Below are 21,830 nucleotides of genomic sequence, written 5' to 3' on the forward strand. Positions count from 1 at the left end.
AAAAAAAAAAAAAAGAAAAGAAAAAAGAAAAAGAGAGAATGCAAACAATGAAGTGTCATAGGTTTTGTAATAAATCTTTGTGTAGTGAGTATCAGGACAAAATAACAATATGGCCAACTTTATAGGGTGTACTGGGTAGGGTAGGTGGGGGAGACAGTAATGGCTTCTTAGACGATGTGGTAGAGCTGAGTCTTAAACGTGGCTATGATCCCCTGGGCAGAAGGAGAGAAGAAGGTAATTCTATACAGAAAGAATAGTGTGAGCACAGCCAGGGAGGCTTGAAGGGCATGCTGAAGTGTCCCACACCAAGAAGGGGGCCAGAGAGAGGCCAAATGGTGGAAGAACTCGAATTCTAAGAGAACTTGAGAATAGTCTGTTCCTTTAAGTGTTTGATCCTAAACCTTTACAGTGTGAAGAAAAACTCCCAGCTGGTCCTTCTATGAATTATGTGATGTATTATTTGGGAGACCTTAACTTCTCAGAACCTCCTTCTCATTTGTGAAATGGAATGATAACCCATGTAAGTTTGCAAAGTTGTTGTGGGGATTGGCAGATCACTGATGGAGGTGCTGGGAGCAGTGCCTGGCACCTTGAAGGACTCCAGGAAGCAGTAACTATTGTGAATAAAGTCATCATTGGGATGATCACAACCTCCACAAGCATTGGGTGAGATATAACATGGTTTTGATTGATCAGACAACAGGACCGTTTACAGAACACATAACGACATTCAGAGAAACATTTAAATGGTGTTATTTGTCCCCATCTGGAAAAGAAGGAGCTTACAATCATTAACCTGGACAGTCAGCCATACCTAAGCATACCTTGAAATTCTCTGAAAACACTCATGATAATATGCTGTGGTTTCGGCTGGGCACAGTGGCTCACGCCTGTAATCTCAGCACTTTGGGAGGCCAAGGCAGGTGGATCATGAGGTCAGAAGATCGAGACTATTCTGGCTAACATGGTGAAACCCTTTCTGTACTAAAAATACAAAAAATTTGGCTGGTCATGGTGGCGGGCACCTGTAGTCCCAGCTACTTGGGAGGCTGACGCAGGAGAATGGCGTGAACCTGGGAGGCAGAGCTTGCGGTGAGCAGAGATCGCGCCACTGCACTCCAGCCTGGGCGACAGAGAGAGAGAGACTCCGTATCAAAAAAAAAAAAAAAAAGGCAGAGGAGAGCAGATGTTTCTAAGATGCTTCTGAATGTGTATCATCTGTCTTTGTATGGGAAGATGACATTATTGACCTTGTATCAGTGTTAACTGTGGTTTGAGCTACATTTTGCTAGCATTAAAGACTCGATTTGTACTGATCTGTTTGTACTCCCTTGCCTAATTTGGCTGAAGACTACTAATAGAACAGATTTTCAGTAGACTTGGGAAGTTAATCTAACTGACCTTCCTTGGGCTTTAACAAGGGCCCTTTGCCTTTTGGCACATTGCTCTAATCAACTACACTAATCAGACCCAAGGCTCACGGTACACACGAGGGAAAAAAATAGCTTATGTGAACAAGTGTTTTTTTCTGAGTGATTTTTAGCCACTGAAGAATGCAAAAGTTCCAATTTTCTTCGTAATTGAAATCATAACAGCTGTGAGAACTTGGCCGTTTATCAAAGATGCAAGCAGAGGTCATAGGCTTTATTTCATGGATTAAGTCTAAAAGCTGTATATATTTTCATGATATTGCATAATGGATTGGTAATGGTTATTATGAATGATAATATTTATTTAGACAAGTCAGAGAGACCAAGTACAAAAGATGTTTAAAGCAAAAATGGCATAGACTGTTTTGCAAATGCACAGGCTGAAATTATCTATAATTTTAGTGAATGGCATAAATTGTATGACATAGAGTTGGCGCCGGCTTCCATTTTCATGGCAAGGCCAGTGTATAAATTAGTGACAATGACTCATGGGTCTCAGGCATGGTGCATCAGTCTAGCACCTGCTTTCCCAATCAGTCAAGTTACATTCATATCCAAACACGAATAACCATATTATTAACCTCAGCCACCAAAATTAATCTTTCAGTGTTGAGAGGATGTGCAAGTTCAAGCTCATAGGGTTCACTTCCTCCTTGTGACATATAATGTGCACTTAATTTGTAAAAACAGTGCCATTCCTTCCTGTTCAGCATCTCAGAAGTGGTGAATGCCATCTTGAGTTCTGTGTTTGTGGCTTTACGGGGGGCCATATATAGGTAAATTTTACGGGAGGCCCCAGCAGGTGTGACTTTGAACTGAGGCAATGTGACAAGCAGCAGCCTGCTGCTCTAACCTCATCCTGGGGAAATTCAGGCTTCACAGTTTCTACACAGGATGTTTCATCAAAAGAGGGATTTTCCCCCTCTGCTCTGGAAGACTTTGTTTCCTTCCCCTTCCTCAACTTTACCAAAGTATTCTGAAGAGAGTTAACAGTTTACCCTGTCTTGGGTGACTTTATTGGGGGTGGAATGGGGCGGGGACAAGGAATGTGTTAGGGGAAGTTGAGCACTGGGGCATGGACGGAACAGTAAGAACAAGACCCCTCAATACTTTGTCAGCCCATCATGTCTCTGGGCATGTTACTTGCTACTACCTAATAAAAAAAAAAATAATAAACCACTGGCCCTACTATCCATCAAGCATGGTTTTGGTGTTAGATCTTAGTTCAAAGTCCAGCTTTGACATTTGCCAGCTGTGTCTTTAAGTTTCCCATTTATAAAATGAATCATAATACAAATTTGGCCGGGCGCCGTGGCTCACGCCTGTTATCCCAGCACTTTGGGAGGTGGAGGTGAGTGGGTCACCTGAGGTCAGGATTTCGAGATCAGCCTAGCCAACATGGTGAAACCCTGTCTCTACTGAAAATACAAAAATGAGCCGGGTGTGGTGGCGGACGCCTGTAATCCCAGCTAATCAGGAGGCTGAGGCAAGAGAATTGCTTGAACCCAGTAGGTGGAGTTTGCAGTGAGCCAAGATGCACTCCAGCCACTCTGTCTCAATAAATAAATAAATAAATAAATAAATAAATAAATAAATAAATAAATACAAACTTAACAGGGTTGCTGAGAGGTTCAAGTAAGTGAATGTATGAACATTTACTTTGTTTATCTCTGCTTCTGTCCTCCCCCATCTTCACCCTTTTTTCCCAAGCCTAAAAGAAATCAAACAAGGGCCAGGTGTGGTCGCTCACGCCTGTAATCCCAGCACTTCGGGCGGGCAGATGACCTGAGGTCAGGAGTTTGAGACCAGCCTGAACAACATGGTGAAACCCTGTCTCTACTAAAAGAAAATACAAAAATTAGCCGGGCATGGTGGCAGATGCCTGTAATCCAAGCTACTTGGGAGGCTGAGGCAGGAGAATAATCACTTGAACCTGGGAGGCAGAGGTTGCAGTGAGCTGAGATAGCGCCATTGCACTCCAGCCTGGGCAACAAGAGTGAAACTCTGTCTCAAAAAAAAATAAATTAATTAATTTAAAAAATGAAACAAGCCTCCACCATGAAAATCATGATAATTCTGAACTATGTATAAGGTGTCCAATCTACTACTACCCTTTACGTGGTCATTTGTGTACATTGGACACCATCACCAAACTTATTAATCCAAGCCTGTTCATTAAATATTTTTGTTCAGCAAAAAGAAGTAAAAAAAGAAGCAGAGATTGCAAAGCAAGTACATCATTAGGTACCAGGGTCACTTGTAGAACAAGTGAGAACAAGTCAAGGTACTTATTTCTATGTTTAGTTGTTATGACTTGTTTTTGTATTTCTTTTACTTTCTTTTTTTTTTTTTTTTGGTATAGATGAGGTCTCACTATGTTGCCTGGGCTGGTCTGGAACTCCTGGGCTCAAGCTATCCACTTGCCTCGACCTCCCAAAGTTCTGGGATTATAGACATGAGCCACTTAGTCCCGGCCATTTTAAAATATTTTTTGTAGAGACAAGGTCTACACTGTGTTGCCCAGGCTGGTCCCAAACTCCTGGGCTCAATAATCCACCCACTTTGGCCTCCCAAAGCACTGAGATAACAGGCATGAGCCACCATTCCCAGCCCATTTTCATATTTCTTTAGCTACTGCAGGAAAAGTGAAGTCAAAATCTTCAAGTTTGCCCTTCTCCAGGACAAAACTTTTATATTCTTACCCCTGATTCTGAAGGTTTTATTTCACCTGAATATCTATTGTTGATAAAACCTTAAAGATAGTATTTGTCTAATCCAGACTGTAACCTGAAATATTCTCACAGAAAAATAATTCTGGAATTTTCTCCCATTGAACTGCAGCCCTCTCTAAGGCATCTCAAGCAAGTGTGTCTTTATCTTTAATTCTAAGACACAGTCACTGCCTGGAAAGCTAAACTATTACAGCCTACAATGTAAATAAACCACAGGGCTTGGCATGGTGCCTCACACCTTTAGTCCCAGATATTCTGAGGCAAGAGGATCCCTTGAGTACAAGAGTTGGAGACCAGCATGGGTGACATAGCAAGACCTCATCTCTAAACAAAAAACGAACTACAAGTCCTAGAGGTTTTTAAAACTATCGTTTAAGGCAGGGCGTGGTAGCTCACGCCTGTAATCCCAGCACTTTGTGAGGCCAAGGCAGGAGGATCACCTGAGGTCAGGAGTTCAAGACCAGCCTGGCCAACATGGCGAAACCCCGTCTCTACTAAAAATACAAAAATTAGCTGGGCATGAGATGGGTGCCTGTAATCCCAGCCACTCAGAAGGCTGAAGCAGGAGAATCACTTGAACCTGGGAGGCAGAGGTTGCAGTGAGCCATGATTGCACCATTGCACTCCAGCCTGGGCGACAAGAGTGAAACTCCGTCTCAAAAGAATAAATAAGATTCCCGGGCAAGATGGCCCAATAGGAATAGTTCCGGTCTGCAGCTCCCAGCGAGACCAATGCAGAAGGTGAGTGATTTCTGCATTTCCAACTGAGGCACCCGGTTCATCTCACTGGGACTGGTTAGACAGTGGATGCAGCCCACGGAGGGTGAGCAGAAGCAGGTGGGGGGCGTCACCTCACCCGGGAAGCACAAGGGGGTTGGAGAACTCTCTCCCATAGCCAAGGGAAGCCATGAGGGACTGTGCTGTGAGGGACGGTGCTATCCAGTCCAGATACTATGCTTTTCCCAATCCTTTATACCCAAAGGATGATAAATCATTCTACTATAAAGACACATGCACATATATGTTTATTGCACCACTACTCACAATAGCAAAGACTTGGAACCAACCCAAATGCCCATCAATGTTAGACTGGATAAAGAAAATGTGGCACATATACACCATGGAATACTATGCAGCCATAAAAAAGAATGAATTCATGTCCTTTGCAGGGACGTGGATGAAGCTGGAAATGATCATCCTTGCAAACTAACACAGGAACAGAAAACCAAACACCACATGTAAACTGTAGTTGAACAATGAGAACATATGGGCACAGGGAGGGGAACATCACACACCAGGGCCTGTCAGGGAGTAGGGTGGGAGGGATAGCATTAGGAGAAATACCCAATGTAGATGATGGGTTGATGGGAGCAGCAAACCACCATGGCACATGTATGCCTGTGTAACAAAACTGTGTGTTCTGCACATGTATCCCAGAACTTGAAGTATAATTTTAAAAATAAATAAATAAATAAATATTATTAAAATAAATAAATAAAACTATTGTTTAGAATTTTCTGAACTTCGATTTTATTATTTTTCAACTTTAATCTCATCAAGACTTAATTCTGCATCTACACAGATAAAAATGCAATGGAGCTTAAAAACTGTAAACAACAATTATCCATAGATTGATGAGCAACATCTAGAGCTTTCTGGGAATAAGTCAGGCTTACAATTCATTAGTGCAGAGTTAATGAATATGCGGGTTGGAAAATTGGTAACAATTTAATTTCATCAAGGATGATACTTTAAAACTACAAGTTATGGCCAGGCTCAGTGGCTCATGCCTGAAATCCCAGCACTTTGGGAGGCCAAGGCAGGTAGATCTCCTTGGTCAGGAGTTTGAGACCAGCCTGACCAACATGGAGAAACCCCGTCTCTACTGAAAATACAAACTTAGCTGAGCATGTTGGCACATGCCTGTAATCCCAGCTACTTGCGAGGTTGAGGCAGGAGAATCTCTTGAACCCGGTAGGCAGAGATTGTGGTGAACCAAGATCGCGCCATTGCACTCCAGCCCGGGCAATGAGAAGGAAACTCCATCTAAAAATAAATAAATAAATACAACTGGAATTTACAATGAAAAATGTTTCCACAGGACATAATGAATTCTCCCTGTTATACTTTCACCATTTATGTTTAATATGCTTCCATCTCAGACAATTTAGAAATAAAACTGAACCATTAGTATATTAAAGATGGAATATAGTTTTTATTTTCTAATTAATTCATTATCATTGATTCTATATTTTCTATAACCAAAGGCATAAGCTAAATAGGTAAAAGTATTGACAACAGTTTAAAGTATTTTTATTTGGAAGACATGAGAATCATTCTAAGATGTGTTTTGGGTGTTTTGTTTGTTTGTTAACCATTAGTTAAAATATCTCTTCAGATTGTCAGTACAATCTAGTTCACACTTAAGGACAGATTACTGTTTTGAAAATTTTAAAAATTCTAGGATGGGCACAGTGGCTCATGCCTGTAATCCCAACACTTAGGGAAGCCACGGAGGGAGGATTGTTTGAGGCCAGGAGTTGAACCCAGACCAGCCTGGGCAACACAGCAAGACCACATCTCTAAAAAAAATTTTAATTTTAATTTTAAAAATTTAAAATTCTAAATGTCTGAAGGACTATAAAGCAACAGTGGGTAAATTTCACATGTTCAAAACAGCTCTGCTACTGGCCCAAGTTGCCTATTTCCCTCACTCTTATTCCTAATTTTTTGTTTTTTGGTTTTTTTTTGAGACGGAGTCTTGCTCTGTTGCCCAAGCTGGAGTGCAATGGCGCAATCTCAGCTCACTGCAACCTCCGCCTCCCAGGTTCAAGCGATTTTCCTGCCTCAGCCCCCCGAGTAGCTGGGACTACAGGAGCCTACCACCACACCCGGCTAATTTTTGTGTTTTTAGTAGAGACAGGTTTTCATCATGTTGGCCAGGCTGGTCTCGAACTCCTGACCTCAAATGATCCACACGCCGTGGCCTCCCAAAGTGCTGGGATTACAGGTGTGTACCGCTGCGCCTAGCCTTATTCCTAATTTCAAAATTCCTACTTGCTCCCTTTCTTCCGTCTGCGGTTCGTGAGCACCAGCACACTGGCCATTGCTTCCACTTGCTCAATCCCTTCATGAGTTTTAATCCACTTGTCTCTGGCCTATCCTGTTTCTCACTTAGCCACACCATCAAATCCCCTTCTCTCCCTTTCCTCTGGGACTATTGACAGTAAACACCATTCAGTCATTAAGCTTTCCTCAAAATCCTCCTTCTGCCCTCCCATCTTGTGACACAGGATTGTGACTTCACATAATAAAACGAGTTTGTTGGCTACATGTGCTTTCAATCTAGGAAGATAGACTTCATAGAGCCTGCATTTGTGTGTGCACTCTACAAATTCCCCAGGAGGGAGAGGCTCAGCATTCCTCAGATAGATCGGACCAAAAGCATCTTTGGGCTGGGCAGAGTGGTTCATGCCTGTAATCCCAGCACTTTGGGAGGCTGAGGTGGGAGGATCGCCTGAAGCCAAGAGTTTGAGACCAGGCTGGAAAACAAAGCCAAGACTCTATCTCTAAAAAGAAAAAAACTGTCTTCAGAGGCTGGGTCCATTGACTCACACCTGCAATCCCAGCACTTTGGGAGTCCAGAGCAGCAGATTACTTGAGTCCAGGAGTTCAAGAGAAGCCTGGGTAACATGGTGAAACCCTATCTCTGCAGAAAATATAAAAAATAGCCAGATGCGGTAGTGGATGCCTGTAGTCCCAGCTACTCAGGAGGCTTAGGTGGTCGAATCGCTTGAGCCAGGGAGGCTGAGACTGCAGTGAGCCAAGATCATACCACTGCACTCCAGCCTGGGTGACAGAACTGGACCCTGTCTCAAAATAAGAAAAAAGAAACATCTTCAGGAAAGTGCTGCCTTAATTGAGATTTGATTTTCTACTAAAGATGAAACATTTTTTCTGATGCCCTCAAGCAGAAACGGCTTCTTCTCCAGTCTTGTCTGGCTCAGAGTTGAGAGTTCAGCGGGCACTAACTTGACTTTCAAGAACTTCGCCAACTTTGCTCAACCACACCCACCCTTCCTCTGCCCTCACTGTCATCATCTACTAACCTCTTTAATCTTCCTTTAATCTCCTGATGTAATTGTTTTTCTCTCTACTTGTTCACAAACAACCATTCTGGGGAATTTCAGTATTCATTCTCATGATTCAGCTAACAAGAATAACAGTACTAGGAATAATGGCAACTAATACATCATTTTTGAATGTCTACTGTGCACCAATAAGTATCTTCAGCACTTGACATGTATTATCTCATGTACTTTCCACAACTACGATATGTAAGAGATAGCATTATTTTCAATTTGCTGATGAGGAAAATACATTATTTACCAAGTCCAGGAATATACAGGATATTCAGAGGCAGAGCCAGGATTCAAACTGTATTTAACTGGCCAAAATGCCTTTCCCTATATTATAGTTATTAGACTCTTTCACTATACATCTCTAGCTCCATTCTTCTATAAATCTACCGACATGGTTATTTATTGGATCTTACGATTATCCTAAATTCCTCCTCCTGTAGGTATTTAAACTCTCCAGTTCCCTCTTTTTCTTTTCTTTTTTTTTTTATTTTGAGACGGAGTCTCACTCTATCACCCAGGCTGGAGTGCAGTGGCGCGATCTCAGCTCACTGCAATCTCTGCCTCCCAGGTTCAAGCTGGGAGGTTCTCCTGCCCTAGTCCCCCCTGTAGCTGGGACTGTAGGCGCTGGCCACCATGCCTGTCTAATTTTTGTATTTTTAGTAAAGACAGGGTTTCACCATGTTGGCCAGGTTGGTCTTGAACTCCTGGCTTCAAGTGATCCGCACACCATGGCCTCCCAATGTGCTGGGATTACAGGCGTGAGTCACCGCACCCAACTTGCAGTTCCTCTTGACTAGGGCTTTCTGTCCCCTGGTGTCCTCGCTTCCCATCCCTATCATGCTCTCCTCCCTCTCATGACCTTCAATTATTTCTCTTATCCACTGCCTCACCATCATGGTCTGCTGAAGCTGCATGTCTACCCTTCATCTACTTGAGATCCCTGCAGTGTGTTTAATGTGGGGCAGTCCCAACAAGCTGTGCATAATTTGCAGATAGCTTAGAGCAAAGATGACACTGGCTTAATTTGCTCACAAGATGATAAAACACATTTACAATCATTTGAAAGGTCATCTTTGAGTGCAGCCTTCTCCCCTCAATGATCCAATGCCATCAAGCAACACGCAGGGGCCACCTTCAAATGTCTGCTGTTATCCCTTGTTCTTTGGTAGTCCATTTGTTTGGTGCTACAGTATTTTCTGTAAAATCACAAGCTGATGGGATGTTAGAACTAAAAAGGGCCATAAAATACGTGTAGCCCAATCTCTTAATTTTACAGATAAAGAATTGCGGCCTGGAAGAGCCCATAGGCTGATATTATTAACATCAGTTGCTGAAAGGTTAGACAGAGGTAGCAGAATTTGCTGATACCCTTTCAAAAAGGGAATTATTTCACAAATATATCTCTGACTGCATCTTACCTGCCAGGTTGTCATGGTTTTAGATCCAGGTCAGCTAGTGAGCATTTTGTGCACATAGTGGATTTCTCTTGATCACTCACTGGTTGAGAAGCTGGTGTATTATCAGAGGGAAGTGGGACCAGCTGCTTTTCATAGCAGCACAATGAGGTGCTTTCTGTTGGGTGGGACACTTTGTCCAGACTTCCTTTGCACCAGATGGCTGTCCTTCAAATGCCCAAAAGCTCCTGGGATCATTAGGATTCCAGATGTGCTTGCTACTGTTGGTCTGAGGTAACGTGACAGCAGCTCTCTTCTTGCCAAGTATGCGTTCAGCTGTTAGACTGTCCTGAAATGCTGTTTAGCATGCTTCTAATATATTTGACCATTTTCATCTTCAATTCTGATCCACAAAATAGGCATTATGAAGTATTTTAGAATATTTACAGTTTAATAGTTAAACCCTACCATACGGATAGTGTGTTCTAAGAAATAGATTGGTGGACGTCTGAAACGATCTAAATCCCAGGTTCATGGCATCTCCGTCTCCTTTCTTAAGACATTGAACTTGTTCTGAATCCGATTATACTCTCCATTTTGCAGAGTAACTCATTTTCTGTTAGTTAGTAGAATGAACTTTGATATTAGAAAAAAAATGTTTTTACTTTAATGTGTTCCACATTAGAGACCCTTATTAAAGCTGGTATGCCTTATTTCCCAGTTGTACTAATTAAAAGCTCTAATTATTTCCATGCTTGTATGTCAGGACCATCTTTTGATGCATGAAAGTTTTGAGAGAATTAAAAAAAAAAAAAAACCAGACTGACTTTGGGAATCATGTGAGAGAATTAATATTCTTTAGTTTCAATTAAAAAAAGAGTTTTATGTCAGTTCATTAGACTTTAGCCCCTACTTCTTTGATTTCAAGTCTGTCCTGGATTTCTGCCATGTGGAGAGCAGTTGGCAGAATCCCCATTCTTTATATAGCAGTTACTGTAATTAATGCTGAAAAGGGACTTACCTCATTCCAGATACTAATAGGCCTCTCAAACGCAGTTTTTATATCTAATCCTCGTCATTTATGAGGGAGTTAAACTAGATTTCCAAGATCCTTCCTACATCTAAAGTCAATGATTCTCCACAACCTTATGGTCACTTTTCTAATGCATAAATCAACCTATTTCTTGCTCTCTTGAGAAATAATCCAGGTGTATTTAGGCAGGAAATCGATTGTTTACTTTTCTGATGCAAAAGGTGGGAAAATGGAAGAAAAGATTATCTTTCCAGCTGGAAGTTCCAGCTGGAAGTCAATCCTTTTCCAGAGATATAGATAATCTCTTCAAAATTTCTGAACTCTGGAACAATTATACTCTAAAAAAAGAATTTTTAAGTCATACAAACTGAGGGAATCATAGTATTGGGGAATAAGATTTTTTTTACACACTTTTTCTGGTACAAAATTTTGTGGCTCATATGAATTATTTAAAGTATGTTATTCTCAAGGACAGGTTTATTCTAATTTAAATACTATGGGCTTGCAAATAAATAACTTACTCGTTCTCTTCAGTATACTATTGCTTGAGAGAAGAGAGTATTTTGGTGGAAAGCTATTTCGGTCAAGTCAGACTATGCAATAGGATGGAAAAAACAAAGCTACAAAAGAAAAACACTTTCCTAAAAAACTGCATGTAACTGAAATTGAGTTTATTTTATCAAAATATTATTTATTTGTTTATTTATTTTTGAGACGGAGTCTCACTGTCACTCAGCCTGGAGTGCAGTGGCACGATCTCAGCTCACTGCAACCTCTGCCTTCCCGGGTTCAAGTAATTCTCCTGCCTCAGCCTCCTGAGTAGCTGGGATCACAGGTGCCTGTCACCATGCCTGGCTAATTTTTTGTATTTTTCATAGAGATGGGGTTTCACCATGTTGGCCAGGCTGGTCTTGAACTCCTGACCTCAAGTGATCTGCCTGCCTTGGCCTCCCAAAGTCCTGGGATTACAGGCATGAGGCACTGCATGCAGCCTTATTTTATGAAAATAAAACAGTGAAAATTAATTTCAGGCCAGGCACAGTGGCTCATGACTGTAATCTTAGCACTTTGGGAGGCCAGAGTGGGTAGATCATCCGGGCTCAGGAGTTTGAGACCAGCCTGGGCAACATGATGAAATCCTGTCTCTACCAAAAATACAAAAAAATTAGCCAGGCATGGTGGCTTGCGCCAGTAGTCCTAGCTGTTTGGGAGGCTGAGGTAGGAGGCTGAGGTAGGAGGAACCCCAGAGGCGGAGGTTGCAGTGAGCTGAGATTGTCTCCCTGAATTCCAAACTGGGTGACAGAGTGAGACCCCCTTCCCCCACCAAAAAATAAAAATAAAATAAATTTAATTTCAAAAGTGGAATGTATTCACCCAACAATGTGTTCGTTTATGAATCACACAGCAGTAGCCTTGGGGATGATTGTTGTGGATGTTTCGATGTTTGGATGTAATGTTGGTGGGAGCTGTAGGAAAATTTAAAATAGCAGTGATGGCTTCTACCTGAATCCTATTAGCACTTGCGAGTTCATAGCCTCCTGATTTTTTGAGAAGGGGAGAATTGGAGCTCAACAGGTAGCAAACCATTTCATTCTGCAATTAGTCTGTCTAAAGAAAAAGACTTAACATTCAACGCTTAGTGATTTGTTTTTCTAAGACCAGCCGAGCGGGCACAAAAGAACCAGCGGGTAGGCAAGTGTAGGAGCAAAACTGCAAGTTTATTTTGGTCACCTAGCTTCAGGGAAAGAAGGTGGGTAGGGAGAAGTCTGTCGGCCTCCGGCAAAGGAGGCCGGCAGAGTCCCCCAGTGGGGCTCTCCGACGGAGTTCCCACAGTCCTGACATCCCGACAGGAGTGGGGCTGTGAGAAGGCCGCGTGGCTCACTGGCCGAGAGCGGCTTTTCTAGGAGTGGGAGGGCAATAGGCGGGGCACGGGCGTGTCGGGGGGCGTTCCGCAGGTGCGACCAGGTAAATCTTGGTCTCTTCGGATTGACATCACCTGGCGCATGCCCGGTTGGTCTGCACCCTCCCTAGGCCCCGGCTGCATTTTTGCGCGCGCGGGAAAAGTTGGGAGGGGGGGATGAAGAACCCGGAAGTGCACCATCTTGCCTACGTTCGTCCAAACACTTAGAATAAGGCTATTTTAGATATTTGAATTGCTGGCAAGACACCCCAAAGCAGTCATTCCTTAATGGGTGTGTGTGTGTGTTTAAAATTCATTATTTATTTATTTATTTTTGAGACAGAGTCTCAGTCTGTCATCCAGGCTGGAGTTCAGTGGAGCGACTGTGGTTCTTTGGCAGCCTCAACCTCACAAACTCAGGTGATCCTCCCATCTCAGCCTCCTGAGTAGCTGGGGCTATAGGCACATGTCATCACTCCCAGCTAATATTCGTATATTTTGTAGAGACATTGTTTCGCCATCTTGCCCAGGCTGGTCTTGAACTCCTGGGCTCAAGCAATTTGCCCACCTCAGCTTCCCAAAAGTGCTAGAATTACAGGCGTGATCTACCAGTCTCCCTTAATGTTTTTTTAAAACCACTTATTTAGGGCTATTGATGAAAACAACAAATGAAGCATAGAAGCAATTACAGGAAGAGAAAGTACCCAATATTATGTAAAATGTGTTAGTACTGAGTCATATGTAAATTTGCCTTCAACTTCCTCACTCTTAAATTCTAGTTCCTGGAATCCCCCTCCTTTATAACTGACTCACAGTCTATTTTGGGACAAACCTGCCAATACTACAATCCCTTTACTGTACATTAAAATGTATACAGAAAAGTCAAGAACTAATAGAATCATCAAACAATACCAACCAAGGGACCTCACCTACATGGGCTAACAGTGGAGCCTGTGGCCTCAAAATCAGGGCTGACCTAAACTCTCCATGTGTTGGAGTCATGTTTCCTAAGGCTGTGTTTGAAAAATAAAATTAGTTAATTAGAAATACCTTGTTCACAGTTTAATGCTTGATCTTGTTCTTTATCTAAAATATTTATGGCCCGGTGCGGTGGCTCACACCTATAATCCCAGAACTTTGGGAGACCGAGGAGGGCAGATCACCTGAGGTCAGGATTTTGAGACCAGCCTGGCCAAAATGGTGAAACTCCTTCTCTACTAAAAATACAAAAAAAAAATTAGCCAGGCGTAGTGGTGCACGCCTGTAGTCCCAGCTACTCGGGAGGTTGAGGCAGGAGAATCACTTGAACCCAGGAGGCAGAGGTTGCAGTGAGCCGAGATCCTGCCATTGCACTGCAGCCTGGGCAACAAGAGGGAAATTCTGTCTCAAAAATAAATAAATAAATAAATAAAATAAAATATCTATTTTTCCACTCCCTACTTGTCAAAACTTCTCTAAATTTTTAATAATAGATTTTATTATTTTAAAGTAATCTCATTATTTTTTTCTAAACAGGGTTTGAAGTTACATTTTTATCTTGATTCTAGTTGCTTCCTCCCCCCACTTTCTTTACTATGTTCCACTAATTTGATTTCAGAGTTGGCATTAACTCCCTGAATTCAGGAAGATATTCCCCAAGGACCTGAATCTTAGCCCTGGAAGCGACGTCAAAGTTTATATAGCACATCTCTCACCTTCAGTCAGAGCCATACAAAGAAGCTGCTATCTTACTATCCATGGCTTTAGAAAAGACTGCCCAAACCTCCACCTGCATGTTATTTTGACATTTAGTTAGCTTTAGTGTGTCAAGCAAAGCCTTTACGCTACATACCAAACCTGTTTCCCTTGTTTAATACTCAGCAATGATAAACAACCCTCTCTGTATATAAAGCTCTCTATTAATTCATAGAATGTATTCAATTGTCATTTGGCCTTCTCTTTAAGAAAATTAATTACGTCTTCTTTACCTCTCCTCATTGGTCTTTTTTTCCAGTACTTGACTCATTTTGCCATCCTTGGAGTTGTCTTCTAAATAATTTCCCAGTTTTCCAATTAGTCTTTATTATTTATTTATAAGATGGAGTTTCACTCTTGTTGCCCAGAATGGAGTACAATGGCATGATCTGGACTCACTGCAACCTCCACCTCCCGAGTTCAAGTGGTTCTTCGGCCTCAGCCTCCTGAGTAGCTGAGGTTACAGGCATGCATCACCACGCTGGGCTAATTTTGTATTTTTAGTGTAGATGGGGTTTCACCATGTTGGCCAGACTGGTCTCAAACTCTTGACCTCAGGTGATCCACCCGCCCCGGCCTCCTAAATACTGGGATTACAGGCATGAGCCACCACACCCGGCCCTCCAATTAGTCTTTAAACGTGAATTCCAGAAGTTCACATTTCTGAGTACCATTAATTTGAGATCACCTAACAGCTCCTTCACATCATACTCTCATTACACTTATTAAGTTGGTCTTTTGTCTCTTCTTCTAGTTACAAGCTAGAAATGTATTGGTTTTTTATTTGTATTTTATTTTATTTTACCTTTCTTGAGATAGAGACTTGCTCTGTTGCCCAGGCTGGAGTGCAGTGGCACGATCTCAGCTCACTGCAGCCTCTGTCTCCCGGGTTCAAATGATTCTCCTGCCTCAGCCTCCTGAGTGGTTGGGATTACAGCCACACACCACCACACCTGGCTCATTTTTTGTGTTTTTAGTAGAGATGGGGTTTCACCATGTTGGCCAGGCTAATCTTGAACCTCAGGTGATCTGCCTGCCTTGGCCTCCCAGAGTGATGGGATCACAGGCGTGAGCCACCACTCTTGGCCAGAAATACATTGTTTTTGTAAAATGTTCTATTACTAAAACAATAATTTTTTTTTTTTTTTGCTTAAATTTGGACTTGTTTTTAGTGCAACTGCAACTGCTTGGTTTCAGAAAAGGGTGTCTATAAAGAATAAAGGTTATTTTACTATGACACTGATATATTTCTCTAAATTCAAAGATGAATTTATAGAAATTTATAACTACAACTAAAATAGGTTTTTGTTTCTCTATTTAATATTTTTTCTAATATTTTTCCTCTGTTTAATATTGGATGGATTTTCCAGTTCTGTGTTTTTCCAGCAAATTTCTGGCCAAAAAAAAAAAAAAAGAAAGAATCAGAATCTAGTAGAACAACCATGCCAATTTAGTCTGGCATCAGTGTGATTAGGAACGAATTTAGAGTCTTTAGGAATGTTTTGGCCTATTTCTGCATGAATTATATTTAAATCCCACATTTATTGCTTTTTTCTTCTTTTTCTTTTTGGAAAGCAGGGTGAAAATGATTACAACATATGCAAGTATGCAATTTCGAGTTCATTAATACCTCTATGAGGGTTCAGGTCTTCAAAATGGTAGCCGAAGATAACCGTGTCTGGCATATTCAGTATTGGTCTTTGAGAAATTCAACATAGTGCTGCCCTAGCATGCGGATTTTCATTTACTTTGGGAGAAAGTCAGTGGGGAAACTAGTCAATTGAAATAATGATTGACGCTCATGGGACCTAAAGGAGAATCCTCAGAAGGGAACTTTGACACTACCTGTTCCTCTTTACCCAATGACACAACATGAACCATCTTTTGAACTAGTATGAGAGAACTTTATTTTTGCAAAAGTCCAGAGAAGCTCTACCAGAACACCACATTAGAATTGAAGATTATAAGTGGGATACAAATGAATTGAAGTTCATCAATAGTTTTACACTGAAAGAAGTACGAGATTGTGCCCTCAAATGTGTATCTTTCTTTTTTAATAGTAATAGGACCTTTTCTAATCATGAAACTCATCTCTCTACTCCATTTCCTAAACACTCACAAAGCTATTCTTTTTATACTAAAGTATAGAGATGGGGGTTAACAAATGAAAACTTGAAGTATGTAAACTTAGAGATATAGATGCTAAATTTTAAATTATGAACATAATATTAAAATATTGTTAAAAATTGAAGAAATAGAAAACAAGAGCATCCATACTCCCACTACATGAACACAATAAACATTGTTTCATCCATTGACTTATCTGTTCTATACGCAGATGAAATACGGTTTTTTTGTTTGTTTGTTTTTTGAGGTGGAGTCTCACTCTGTCGCCCAGGCTGGAGTGCAGTGGCACAATCTCGGCTTACTGCAACCTCCGCCTCCTGGGTTCAAGTAATTTTCCCTGCCTCATTCTCCCAAGTAGCTGGGATTACCGGCCCCTGCAACCATACACAGCTAATTTTTGTATTTTTAGCAGAGATGGGTTTTCACCATGTTGGCCAGGTTGGTCTCGAACTCCTGGACTCAAGTTATCTGCCCACATTGGCCTCCCAAAGTGCTGATTACAGGTGTTAGCCACCGCACCCAGCCTGAAATACATTTTTTATTGTGATTTCTTTCTCTCTCTTTCTCTCTTTCCTTCCTTCCTCCCTCCCTTCTTTTTTTCCCCTTCCTTCCTTCCTTCCTTCCTTCCTTCCTTCCTTCCTTCCTTCCTTCTTTTCTTCCTTCCTTCCTTCCTTCCTTTCAAGACGGAGTCTTGCTCTATCACCCTGGGTAGAGTACAGTGGTGAGATCTCGGCTCACTGCAACCTCTGCCTCCCGGGTTCAAGCGATTCTCCTGCCTCAGCCTCCCGAATAGCTGGCATTATAGGCGTTTGCCACCATGCTTGGCTAATTTTTGTAGTTTACTAGAGACGGGGTTTCACCATCTTGGCCAGGCTGGTCCGAACTGTCTACCTCATGATCCGCCTGCCTCGGCCTCCCAAAGTGCTGGGATTACAGGCATAAGCCACTGCGCCCGGCTCTCTTGTGATTTCTTTTATTTAATTTAATATAGGTAATATTTCTCCATACTATTTTTTTTGGAGACGAAGTCTCACTCTGTCACTCAGGCTGGAGTGCAGTGGCAAGATCTTGGCTCACTGCAACCTCCACCTCCCGGGTTCAAGCAATTCTCCTGCCTCAGACTTCCGGGTAGCTGGGATTACAGGCTCCCACCACCACGCCTGGCTAATTTTTGTATTTTTAGTAGAGACAGGATTTCATCATGTTGGCCAGGCTGATCTTCAACTCCTGACCTCAGGTGATCCACCTGCCTTGACCTCCCAAAGTGCTGGGATTACAGGTGTGAGCCACCACACCTGGCCCACCATACTATTAAAAACATTTTATAGATACCATGTAAATAGTGGACATGCCATACTTTATTCAACCATTTCTGCATTAAGTACCAGTGTTTTGCAATTATAAATAAGGTCAAGATGGCTTTGTGCATATAGATTTATGAATTATTTATTTGAGATAAATTACCTAAAGTGAAACAATGGGATAAAAATATTGAGCATTTAAAGCTCTTAAAATATTTTGTGATAGCTTTCAGACAATGTTTTAAAAATTAAAATACAATGAGCAACCTATGAGAATACCAACTTTACTGAACCCTTGCCAGCCTTGAATATTGCCATTTAAAAAATTAGTTCTGTGTAATTATTATGAATATCATTTTACTTTCACACATGCATATTCTAACCAAATAGTATTATTGCTAACTCTCTTTTTACAGGGAGGAGAAAGAAATATATGTACTATTTAATATATGTGGACAAAGCATTTTCCACTTCAGGTTTTCAATGAGTAGCTTGGATCATTGAGGAATGTAGTAGTAAGCCACTACACAGTCCCAAGTTATCTTTTGGGGTTTTGGTTTTTTTTTTTTTTTTTAAATACAGATTCTCGCTTTGTCATGGAGACTGGCATGCAGTAATGCAATCATAGTTTACTGCAGCCTCAACCTCCCCAGTTCAAGCAATCCTTCTACCTTAACCTCTTGAGTAGCTGGGACCACAGGTGTGTACCACCACTCTTGGCTAATTTATTTCATTTCATTTCATTTCATTTTTTTGAGTCAGTCTTTCTCTGTTCCCCAGGCTGGAGTGCAGTGGTATGATCTTGGCTCACTACAGCCCCTGACTCCCAGGTTCAAGCGATTCTCCTGCCTTAGCCTCCCAAGTAGCTGGGATTACAGGCACATGCCACCAAGCCCAGCTAATTTTTGTATTTTTAGTAGAGACGGGGTTCACCCTGTTGGCCAGGCTGGTCTGGAATTCTTGACTCTCAAGTGACTCGCCCGCCTTGGCCTCCCAAAGTGCTAGGATTACAGGCATGAGCCACCGCGCCCAGCCTAATTTATTTTATTTGTAAAGAGGGGTGATATGATTAGGCTTTTTGTTCCCCACCTGAACAGAAAGCCTAATCTCATCCAGAATTGTAATCCCCGTAATCCCCATAATCCCCACATGGCAAGGAGAGACCAGGTGGAGGTAGCTGAATCTTGGGGGTGGTTTTCCCTCTGCCCTTTTCATGATAGTGAGTGCATTCTCACCAGAGCTGACGGTTTTATAAGAGGCTGTTCTGCCTTCTCTCGGTACTTCTTCCGGCTGCCTTGTGAGGAAGGCACCTTGCTTCCCCTTCGCCTCCTGACATGATTGTGAATTTCCTGAGGCCTCCCCAGCCGTGATGAACTGTGAGTCAATCAAAACTCTTTCCTTTATAAATTACCCAGTCTCAGGCAGTTCTTTACAGAGTGTGAAAGTTGACTAACACAATGGGGTCTGACTCTGTTGCCCCGACTGGTCTCAAACTCTTGGGCTCACGTAATCCTACTGCCGCAGCCTCCCAAAATGCTGGAATTACAGATGTGAGGTGCCATGTGAGATCTGCTTCAATAATCTTTGAGGCTGATTTTTCCTAGCATCAAGGGGTAAAGCCTAACTCTTCTCCAGGAGAGTTACATTAACTGTTGTGTTCTGAGCTGCTGTCCTCCAGTCTTTCTCAGAATCTAATTATTGTAAGGTCAAGTCCTGTTAATTATCACCCAGCTATATATCAAATTCTTATGCCTTGAGCTGATTTATTTTATTTTATTTTCTGCATATAGGCTTTTTAGTGGCTTTAAGTTGAGAACAAAGTGTTAATAAAAGAAAGATTACACTTAGAAAGAAATTCCAAAAATTCTAAACAAGATGTTTTCTTTTCAAGAAAAAAAAAAAGATGTTTTCTTTTCTTTTTACCTGATTTTTCCATTCCTGACCCTAGGGCCTCATTCTGGCTATTCTCTACAGAAAATAAAGTCCAGAGATGTACATGTGAGCACCTGGGCACACACGCAAACAAAGAGGAACTCATTGCAGATATATTCATGTATATGCATGCGCATTTTCTGAAAGAACTCACCCGAAACTGTCGGTGGTGGAAAAGGTGCCCATGGGGGCAGATCTTTTCTTCCTTGGCCACTTTTTTGATAATCAGGAATTATTACCTTTCCCCTCAAAAATTGATTTTGTATAAAAATGGCTCACTTCTATGAGTGTTCAGAAAATATATTCATTCATTTCCTTTAAGACACTAAGCACATGTGACCAATCTAAAAGGAACTGGCATGTTTGTGTGATTATAGAGTAAATGCAACAAGGATGAGATGACTTTAGCAGCTGTTTAATAAACTGTTTAGATCCATTTTCCTTTATGCACTTGGGTGCTATAGGCTTATTCTTTTTTAATTTCTTAAAATTTTTTATTTTTATTTCAAATACCTTTGCCACTTAATCCAGGATACAGGCTGATTCTTGTTAAGTTTAGCGGGAAGGGAAAAGGGACGTTTGCAGACCAAGTCAAGATGACTAACAAGAACAATATATGTGCGACAAAGCCTTGCTGTAAATTTCCTTCCTAGTATCTCTCTTCTGCAGGCCCAGTAATTTGTAGCAAGAACAACTACAATACCTGAATTGTCTTTCCTTTTATAAACAGCATTTGAAATTCTCCATGGGGGACCTTAGAGTACATTAAAAATAAGGTATCATAAGCAAACACCTGTATCTGTTTACATAGAATCCACTTCTGCCTTTGCACAGAGCCCAGTAATAACTTGATATACAAGTAAAACACATGTTTATCATTCACTCACTTAACAAGTCTTTACTGATCGACTACTATGGCCAATGTTCCTATGCTATTATGCTAAGGCACAAACAATTGGCTTCTGAATAATTCAGGACAGAGTCCCTTCTTCTACAGAGTTTACAGTTTGGGGATATCTAAGTTATAAATAATAAGCAATAGAAATGCTTGTTTATTCAAGAAGTATATCCTTTTGCCTTCTCTGTGCCCCCTTACCTTTTTTTAATGTTCCAGAAATGAAGATTTACTTGTAACTGATATTAACCATAGCTTTGTGGAAAGGTTTCCTGTTTTATCATCTTTATTTTCCCACAAAGAATTAATAATTAAAACAGTACTATGTACTATCTGAGAAGAAAGCGAATACTAATACTATCAAGAATGAATTCTGGCCAGGTGCAGAGGCTTCTGCCAGTAATCCCAGCATTTTGGGAGGCTGAGACAGGTGGATGACCTGAGGTCAGGAGTTTGAGAGCAGCCTGGCCAACATGGCAAAATCCTGTCTCTACAAAAACACAAAAATTAGCTGGGCATGGTGGTGGGCACCTGTAATCCCAGCTACTCGGGAGGCTGAGGCAGGGAGAATTGCCTGAGCCTGGGAGGTGGAGGTTGCAGTGAGCTGAGTTTGTGCCACTGCACTCCAGCCTGGGTGACAGAACAAGACTCCGTCTCAAAAAAAAAAAAAAAAAGGAATGAATTCCGTTGACTCTTCTATTTCAAATAGGTTATTAAGCCAGTAATAAATCCTAGAGTTAAATAAATGTAAAATATAATTTTCAAATAAGATTTATTACCCATTTACTATATGTGTATTAGTTGTTATCTGGTTCATTTTGCTTTTAGTATGTGTATATTTGGAGTCAATGTGATGAAGTGATTAAAAACCTGAGTTTGCTAACTGCATTTACTTTTCCCAAGTTATTTCAGTCTCCTCAATTGTAAAATGAGGATGATGACAATTATACCTTCCTCATAGGGATGTTGTGAGCATAAATTGAGTAAGTAAATGTAAGGCACTTTAGGACAACATGCTTTTCTTTCTTGGCTTTAGGTGTAATCTTTTGTCCCAATCAGCTTCAGCTTGTATATCTGCCTTAAAAGCTTTTCCAGTAATGTCCTTCACTTTTCTGTCCTGAGTGAGTGACAGGCACCTTGCATTAGTCCTTCAGATAGCTCCAGATAGTTTAGAAAAGACGTACATGCCACAGCCAGGCATGGTGGCCCA

At 41.4% G+C, this 21,830-nt stretch overlaps 1 protein-coding gene across 1 annotated transcript in view; it reads left to right on the forward strand.

Annotated features, from left to right (window-relative positions):
• Positions 1 to 21,830, forward strand: part of SGK1 (serum/glucocorticoid regulated kinase 1) — a 169,039-nt gene that overhangs the window by 70,824 nt on the left and 76,385 nt on the right. Inside the window, exon 3 of the mRNA XM_011962122.1 lies at positions 13,676 to 13,691. Coding sequence (XP_011817512.1) covers positions 13,676 to 13,691 — 16 coding nt within the window. The remainder of the gene's footprint in view (positions 1 to 13,675; positions 13,692 to 21,830) is intronic.

The sequence above is a fragment of the Colobus angolensis genome, unplaced genomic scaffold (assembly GCF_000951035.1).
Source record: "Colobus angolensis palliatus isolate OR3802 unplaced genomic scaffold, Cang.pa_1.0 Scaffold58, whole genome shotgun sequence".
In the NCBI taxonomy this organism is placed as follows: domain Eukaryota; kingdom Metazoa; phylum Chordata; class Mammalia; order Primates; family Cercopithecidae; genus Colobus; species Colobus angolensis.